At 41.1% G+C, this 9,166-nt stretch overlaps 2 protein-coding genes across 11 annotated transcripts in view; both read left to right on the top strand.

Moving 5' to 3' along the window:
• Positions 1-2,152: 2,152 nt before the first annotated feature.
• LOC129866504 (guanylyl cyclase inhibitory protein-like) lies at positions 2,153-5,627 on the top strand. Its single transcript, XM_055939287.1, has 5 exons — positions 2,153-2,252; positions 3,658-3,790; positions 4,224-4,373; positions 4,704-4,809; positions 5,041-5,627. Exons 1-5 carry the CDS (start codon positions 2,182-2,184, stop codon positions 5,166-5,168), a joined length of 588 nt encoding a protein of 195 aa, XP_055795262.1. The 5' UTR covers positions 2,153-2,181; the 3' UTR covers positions 5,169-5,627.
• Positions 5,628-5,914: 287 nt separating this feature from the next.
• LOC129866863 (liprin-beta-1-like) overlaps positions 5,915-9,166 on the top strand; it is an 83,846-nt gene continuing 80,594 nt past the window's right edge. For 9 of the 10 annotated variants that reach the window (XM_055939862.1, XM_055939865.1, XM_055939859.1 and 6 more), the window contains exon 1: positions 5,915-6,082. The gene's annotated coding sequence lies outside the window, so the exon portion shown is untranslated. The remainder of the gene's footprint in view (positions 6,083-9,166) is intronic. The other variant, XM_055939863.1, reaches the window with a different exon arrangement.

Genomic DNA, 9,166 nt, shown 5'->3' with positions numbered 1-9,166 from the left:
TCTAATGATTGCCTCGCCTGGTTCACCAACTACTTCTCTGATAGAGTTCAGTGTGTCAAATCGGAGGGTCTGTTGTCCGGGCCTCTGGCAGTCTCTATGGGGGTGCCACAGGGTTCAAATCTTGGACCGACTCTCTTCTCTGTTTACATCAATGATGTCGCTCTTGCTGCTGGTGATTCTCTGATCCACCTCTACGCAGACGACACTATTCTGTATACTTCTGGCCCTTCTTTTGACACTGTGTTAACAACCCTCCAGGCGAGCTTCAATGCCATACAACTCTCCTTCCGTGGCCTCCAACTGCTCTTAAATACAAGTAAAACCAAATGCATGCTCTTCAACCGATCGCTGCCTGCTCCTGCCCGCCTGTCCAACATCACTACTTTGGACGGCTCTGACTTAGAATATGTGGACAACTACAAATACCTAGGTGTCTGGTTAGACTGTAAACTCTCCTTCCAGACCCACATCAAACATCTCCAATCCAAAGTCAAATCTAGAATTGGCTTCCTATTCCGCAACAAAGCATCCTTTACTCATGCTGCCAAACATACCCTTGTAAAACTGACCATCCTACCAATCCTCGACTTCGGTGATGTCATTTACAAAATAGCCTCCAAAACCCTACTCAATAAATTGGATGCAGTCTATCACAGTGCCATCCGTTTTGTCACCAAAGCCCCATATACTACCCACCACTGCGACCTGTACACTCTCGTTGGCTGGCCCTCGCTTCATACTCGTCGCCAAACCCACTGGTTCCAGGTCATCTACAAGACCCTGCTAGGTAAAGTCCCCCCTTATCTCAGCTCGCTGGTCACCATAGCAGCACCTACCTGTAGCACGCGCTCCAGCAGGTATATCTCTCTAGTCACCCCCAAAACCAATTCTTCCTTTGGACGCCTCTCCTTCCAGTTCTCTGCTGCCAATGACTGGAACGAACTACAAAAATCTCTGAAACTGGAAACACCTATCTCCCTCACTAGCTTTAAGCACCAGCTGTCAGAGCAGCTCATAGATTACTGCACCTGTACATAACCCATCTACAATTTAGCCCAAACAACTACCTCTTTACCTACTGTATTTATTTATTAATTTATTTTGCTCCTTTGCACCCCATTATTTCTGTCTCTACTTTGCACTTTCTTCCAATGCAAACCAACCATTCCAGTGGTTTTTTTTTTGGCACCCCAATGGTGGAACAAACTCCCTCACGACGCCAGGACAGCGGAGTCAATCACCACCTTCCGGAGACACCTGAAACCCCACCTCTTCAAGGAATACCTAGGATAGGATAAAGCAATCCTTCTGCCCCCCCCCCCCCCCCCCCCCCTTAAAAGATTTAGATGCACTATTGTAAAGTGGCTGTTCCACTGGATGTCATAAGGTGAATGCACCAATTTGTAAGTCGCTCTGGATAAGAGCGTCTGCTAAATGACTTAAATGTAAATGTAAATGTTTTTTTTTTAGTTTTTATTTTACTTGCTGTGTTGTACTCACTTCGCCTCCATGGCCTTTTTATATTTTTATTTATTTATACATATATCTGTTTGCCTTCACCTCCCTTATCTCACCTCACTTGCTCACATTGTATATAGACTTATTTTTTTTTTCACTGTATTATTGACTATATGTTTGTTTTTACTCCATGTGTAACTATGTGTTGTTGTATGTGTCGAACTGCTTTGCTTTATCTTGGCCAGGTCGCAATTGTAAATGAGAACGTGTTCTCAATTTGCCTACCTGGTTAAATAAAGGTTAAATAAATACAAATAAATAAAAAAAACTTCCCTGTAAGGCTAAAAACTAGGTCACTCATGACTATAGCTGCTTTTTGGGTATTTACTTTACTCTCAACCTCACTCCTTCCCACTCCTCCTTTTTGCCTCCGTACTAGAGGGATTACATTTCCCTAATTTCTCAAATGTGATGATAGGGCACTGGTAAGTGTGATTAAGTGTGCCCAGGGTAAGCTGGGATAGTCCCCTATTCATAAAGCACCTCGGAGTAGGAGTGCTGATCTAGGACCAGTTTTGCGTTGCAAATCATGACGAATAAAATGACAGACAGGAGGGACCTGATCCTAGGTCAGCGCTATTACTCTAAGATGCTTTGTAAATACAGGCCCAGGTGTGTATATGTATATAAAGTCGGCACTGTGGAGGATCCATTCTGTTGAGGATGGGACAAGCTGCCTCTCTACCCTGCAGGAGAGGAACCACCTATGTCACAGAGCTCTATGAGTGGTTAAGGTAAGACTTGTATCTCCTTTTATCTACATTCAAAATATACATTTGTGTTTTAAAGATCTTAAATGATTGTTCTTTTAAGGACTTCTGAAGTTAAATATTGATTTTGTCTGGTTCATGAATGATGGCAATCAACTATAGATGGGTTGGTTGTTTAGCAAAAAAACTGATGAGTGCTCAACTATGGGGCAACACAGACGTGGTTGGTTTAGATTGTTGACAACATGTAAACTATATTTTGTCTCCAATGTTAATTGAAAACATAAATAAATGTGCACAATGAGCACTTGTTGTCTCTCAAATACATTGTACAGTTGTTCTTTTTAGCTAGCCAGCAAATGTTTTGACATATTAGCATATACTTGAAATCAGTCAAAACAGCTAAAAACAAGATGTGTTATCAAGAACAACATAAAACTAGCTAAAACGAGCTACCTACGATTCACCACATGGCAGCTTTTGTCATTGTTGCTAGCTATCGGGTCATCCAGAATCACAACATCCCACAGACTTCTGCCCCATTGAAGTGTTCGCATCGTTTATAGATAACCACTTAGAAAAGTCACCATAAAAACCAAAGCCCATTCAACTAAAGGCAAGAAAAGCAATCCACTGTATTACACATTGAACCTCATGTAGATTTAGAAATCCATTGAACAGTTTAATGACAAAAGTATTTAAAATTATGTCTATTTCAGAAAATGACAGTGAAAAGGCAAATTGTACACTTCTGTTAAAAGTCTCAAATAGCTACAATTGTTTGCAATTTTCCATCAATCTTTTGCTGGACGGCTTAAATAGAAGTGTCCTGAAATGGCTTCCACTGGGCACACACTGGTTGAATCAACGTTGTTTCCACATCATTACAATAACACGAGTTTGAACACACTGGAATAGACGCTGAATTGACGACAGTGCCCAGTGGGTTATCAGTGATAGTTTAGCCTAATTACCCTAACACTCACCTGCCAGGATGTAAAGAAGATTTCAGCCATATTAAACCACTCCAGGTTATTAAAGAGCCACTGTTGAAGCTGTTTTTTTTTTACTTAGCTGTCTAAGGCACTGCATCTCAGTGCAAGAGGCGTCACTATAGTACCTGGTTTGAATCCAGGCTGCATCACATCCGGCCGTGATTGGGAGTCCCATAGGACGGCGCACAATTGTCCCAGCGTCGTCCGGGTTTGGCCGGGGGAGGCCGTCATTATAAATAATAATTTGTGAATGACTTACCTAGTTAAATAAATAAATAATAATACATGTAAATCCATTATTCACAATACAGCTGAGTCTATATCATTTTACACTGTTGATTGATGAGATATACTTTTATAATTAAGAGGAGTAAATCTTTTCGTTTTAAAACATTTCTGTCTGTTCTTTCTTTGGTTGTGTTTATTTGTGATAGAACATTTATGAATGAGTGCCCTAGTGGACTGATCACTCTGCATGAGTTCCGGAGACACTTCTGTAAGGGTACTGTGGGCAATGAGTCAGCTGAGTATGCAGAGCAGATATTCCGCACCTTGGATAATAATGGGGTAGGCACCAAAAACAAACTTTTCTCATCTTTAAGTCTTTACATTTACGTTTCTTATCTTTTAGTCTTTTCCGTCTTAAATCTGAAAAGCGTGAGCCATCCTTAAAACAGACTGCACATCAGCTCTATATAGGTGCACTATTATTGACATATTTCTTCACAAAATACTGGAAATTATTTACATTTTGTACCTGTGTAGTATCACACTAACTATTCTATAACAACATTGTATTAATATGTTGCTAGTAAGTTAGAAATGTACTGCAAATCATTTCCTGGTAATTGCATAGTAGTGGAATTAAACATGATTTGGTTATTGCACAAGTGAAATAGGGAACAGGCGTTACCACACAGCTATAAGGGAAACTTAATGTAAGGTTTTACTGGAATGCTTATCACTGTGTGTGAAACTGAGGTTCTGTGGTTATCCACAGGATGGGGTTGTTGACTTCCGGGAGTATGTGAAAGCCATCAGTATGCTGATTGAAGGTACCCCAGTGGAGAAACTACGCTGGTCCTTTAAACTCTACGATAAAGACAAAGATGGAGCCATATCACGCAGGGAGATGCTGGAGATCATGCAGGTAGGTCCTAACCATAGATATACGATATAATACATTATATTTCATTATGTGGTTCCAACTGGAAGGTGCAATGCTAGGACACAGTGAGAGGATGAAAATTGAACAATGTTACTGTTCTTTACCTTTACTCAAAAAATCTTTGCTCAAGTTCAGATCACCTCTCAGGATAATTCATTACTGGAATTTGTGTGGCTGCTGTGGAAGCCTACTGGCACTGCATTGGCACTTGCCCTAGCTGCATTCATAGTAGACATAACTGTGCTTGTTGTTATTCAATAGATGGTGCTAGATGTCAAATTTCACAACAATCTGTATGGTCTTTGTTTACAGGCTGTGCACAAGATGAGCGTGGCAGCCTCACTCACCAAGCCTAACCCGCTTACAGCTGAGGAGTGCACCAACAGGATATTTGCAAGATTGGATAAAGACAACAATGGTGAGGACTGCACAGAAACCATTCCAAAACACACATAATCCTAATTTAAGGTTATAAAACCTTTAGCATCCTCAGCTGGTTACCTATTGCTGCCGTTATTCTGCTTCTACTGTAACCATCCAGCCCTGCCTTGAACTCTATGTTCTGGGACTTGTGATTGTATCTTAGTCTTGTGAGTGTGCAGCCAATACAAGGCTGTAAACATATTTTTTATTATTCTATTCTATTCAGCCATCATCAGCCTGGAGGAGTTCATCGAGGGGGCCCTGGATGATGAGTGGATAAGGGAGATGCTGGAGTGTGACCCCAACACTGTGAAGGTTGAGAGGCCCCCCAAGGGCCACATCTTGCTTGAGTAAGGACAGACAGAGAGGTGCTGTGGATCCAGAGTTTCGTTTCATTCTACCTTGGATGTCAGCTGATGAACTGAACTGGGCTGAGACAATATATGTAATCTAGCTATATTTGTAACGCTTCAAATGTTTCCAAAAGCCAAAACTTAATCAAAGTGTTTTCATGGTGTTACAGGTCTTGAGCGCATTTCTATAGCCTATTACAATTTCTGAACAAAATGCCATTCCATTAATTAGGTCTAAGATGTGTTTTTTTCTTACTTTGTGTAAGCTGTACATATTTATTCGATTTTTTTGCAGTTTTATTCTGTCCTCACACTATTTAAAAAGGCTCATTAGTGTTTTCTAGCTGACATGTCTTTCACATTATGTAGTTTTACTCTGTCCTCTTGTATAACACCACTTATTTTAGCAGTGTCTGAGTCTGAGACATAATACAAGCCAAATAAAATGTGTGGGAAATGGCATCTTAGTTATCCCTTATATTTATGAGCAGAAAGAAGGACGATAAAACACTGAAACTTGTAAAGTAATGATGAAATACATTTACAGACAATTTCACTTAGGCTACTTCTGTGCCCCCTTCAGACCACATGGGAACATCTTGCTTTTTCAAAGTTGATTGGCAGGCACCTCCCAAACACGGAAAAGATCCCAGAGAAATTACTCTTCCCAAACCAATCCAATCGGGGGCGGGGCGGGGCGGGGCGGGGCGGGATGTACATGCTATGACGTTTCCACTTTCCAACTTTCCACTCAACTCCCATTTTTGACATGGCGTAGGGAAGAGGCAGCGCAGCGGGCAGGCATTGTAGCGGGAAAACCGTGATCAATTGATAAAGTAGAGGAATTTCTATGTTTTTATTTCAGTAGGTTGATATACATTTTCAAGTTGTAACTAAGAGTCAAGCAAAGTTTAGGTAAGTACGACATTTACCCAGTTTTGCATCCATCTAACTCTGTCTTATTGCGTAGCGTCTGCTGTGATTCAACGCAGAAGTTGGCAACAACGTAGACAGACGTTGTAATGTTAATTTTATCCATCTCATTCTAATCTTTGCCATTTTAACCATGGCATTGTTGCAATATTATCTTTGCACGTTGATTTATTTGCCAGGGAACTTGTCTAAATCATTTTCGAGTAATTGCTACAGTTATTTGCCTTCAGACAGCATTTATTTTGATCCAGTGAATGCATTTAGCCTACGTCAAAGGAGTTTGTTCCAGTGAAAAGTTATAATAATTAAAACCTAAGATACAATGTAGTCAGCAACGTGGCTTGTCCCTACATTGCTTTTGTTAGGTTTGAAGTATTATAACATTTCACTACAGACAGCTACAGACAGCTTTGAGACGCTTTCAAACACTTGCTGCCATTCATCAATAGCATGTTAACGATTTCGCAACACAGACAGCAGTGTTTTTACAGATTGCCACGAATGTTCTCACCCAGATTCAGCTTGATAAATAGTTTTCTCTAACCTTACAGAGTAGAGTTTACAGACACTGAATCTCAACTGTAACTAATGCTTTTCGTGGTTTGTTTTGGTTGATTGCTCATTTCTCCAATCCAGACAGTAGTCAAGTCAACTGTGATATTGACATTTTCTATTCTGTTATATATTTTTAACATCTGTTTGTTAATATTTCTGCATTGGCTTTTCGGGGAGAGAATGCATCTCAAAAGGAGGCTACTGCAGCTAATAGCCAACTAGTCAGACAACACATTTTGTTGTTGTCACTCACAGATGTTGGGGAAATTGAGGTAATGATTAGTTTGCCCCTTGTGCAGAGCACTGGTCTCCTTCGTTCTTTTCCCACAGATGTTCAACCCTGGTTCAAAAGTCAGGGGAGCCCTTCATGTCAGAGGTTGTTCTCCTCTACACAATAGCAAATAGAAGTCGATGGTAAAATCAATCAGTTCAATGGCGTCATTGGTATGTTCTCTTCTTATCCGGCATAGGTTACTTGGCCTTTGAGTATGACCTGTTCTAGAGAGGGCCAAATTGGAATGCTATTTTTGTATTCCAAACTTGAACAACTGCTGAGTAATGGTAAAATAATGTCATTCATGCTGCCTAAAAGAGTAGCTATAAGTCCTCCAACCAGCTGAACAAGGCATGCATGTGGCGAAACATAGACACTTCAGAACTCACTTCAAAAATGTGTTCAGATGCTTGTCATCACATTCAAACTATTTATTTTAGCTCACAGCTGCCTCTGATTTTCTCTGAAACTTCATACTTTTTAGTTGTAGCTCTTGTCTTGCACCATGTGCACATAAAAATGCCATAGAGGTGCAGTATTTTTTACAGTAAACTAAGCTATATATAGACATAGGGGAAGGCCCCTTTGGTCATTAGGTTTTTAACCATTCATATAGTTGTGTGGGGTATAAAATGTGTGATATATTTTGCCCCCTCACCCAGACCAGGTTTGAAATAGCTGGGAGTTTATTTCAGATCAGCCAGCGTGCTAGAGGCTGCCTGCCCTGGATGGCTCAAATGCATCTGCTGCCTATGGAGAATACGAATGCCATGATCACATGCAGGTGGGAATAACTCTGGACAGCTCTGAACTTGAGGACATCACATCACAGGTGTAAATAGCAACTTGTTGCCATACTGGAACTGTGTGTGTGGCACGTACATTGACATATATAAATGGGGCATTTATAATAGAGAAATATACTAAAGAAAATCACATGTTGATTGATTGGGGAACCAAGTGTACAGTAAAGACAGCTAGACCACAGCTAATACTGCATACTATAATAAGGTGCTGAATAGCAAGAGCATGGCATGAAGTGAAAAAACTACTTTTTTGACAGTCAAGATCCAGGTAACCTCTAGTGCGCTGTCACGTAATATCGTGATTACCTTCTCTGTCATTCATCCTCAGTACAGCAGTCTGTCTTTGCTATTTCCTGTGCTGGGGAGTACATTCCTTATTAGAGCTAAGAGGAGAAGATCATAGGGTAAAGCTAGGCGCAGAGTGGGTCAAGCAGACTCAGTTCTCTGTTGTAAATGGGGCATAACCCATGTGGTTGAAAAGGTGATTAGTCAAGGCATATGACTCAAGAAATGAAATCCTATGAGGAAAAGTCAAGCGTATCTATGAGGAACGTCTTTGGTGGATCCAGCTCTGACTGAATCAGATGTTTATGATTGAGTATCGTTAGATTTTCTATTATTTACCATTGAAAGGATAAACAGTACTGTCCCTCCCTCCCTGGCTGTCTGGCAGAATACTGTGCTGCACACATGGGGATCGGTGCCAAGATTGTAAATTCCTCTCTCCCATGCGGAGCTCTTTATTGCCAGAGAACCAACACATAGCAATGTATTTCAGCTTAGTCTCTTGGGATTCAGAGCCAGAATGGCTGCCAGGATGGCTGCCATAAATGCTTATTTTCTTCCCAGACGAGTGGCCCTTAGGCCGGTGTTTTTCTGAAGCATGTGCCAAGAGAGGGTTTTCTCTCTGTTAGTCAGGCAGGCAGAGTTCAGCATAGGACAGGGGTTTGTATGCTGTGCTCATCAGGGGAAAACTTTTTAAAACGCTGAGCAACTGAAATGAAAATGAGCGTTTCTTGTTGTCCAGGTTGTCCCTTCTTGTTTTAGTCCATTTTCTTCCGTTTGGTGCTGAATGAATATGACCCAGGATGACCTTGGTGTTCTGTGGTGTGCAGAGGATGGGTTGTAATGCTTTCTCAGCCTGAAGGGCCCAAAGCTGCTGGATCTGAAAAGCCATTAGTGAGAGGATTACATGCCTGAAGTTGCTTCTTGAGGACAATAGTGTTTGTGAGTGACTGTTGAGCAATGTTTTTACTCAGTACAGTAGGTCTGAAAAGCATATTCAAACAGACAACTGCCATTACTGTGCAGTGTTGTGGCTTGTCATTGTGATTTCTTTGCAACCGTTCCTACAGTTTTTCTGTGTTTGACAGTTCAAACCCCCTTCAGCATCAACAACAGCTGATCGTGTGTCTTCTTGCACTTAGTAGT

The sequence above is a fragment of the Salvelinus fontinalis genome, chromosome 12 (genome assembly GCF_029448725.1).
Source record: "Salvelinus fontinalis isolate EN_2023a chromosome 12, ASM2944872v1, whole genome shotgun sequence".
Classification (NCBI taxonomy): Eukaryota; Metazoa; Chordata; class Actinopteri; order Salmoniformes; family Salmonidae; genus Salvelinus; species Salvelinus fontinalis.
Note: the sequence above shows the minus strand (reverse complement) of the source record. Positions and strands in the feature narration are given on the sequence as shown.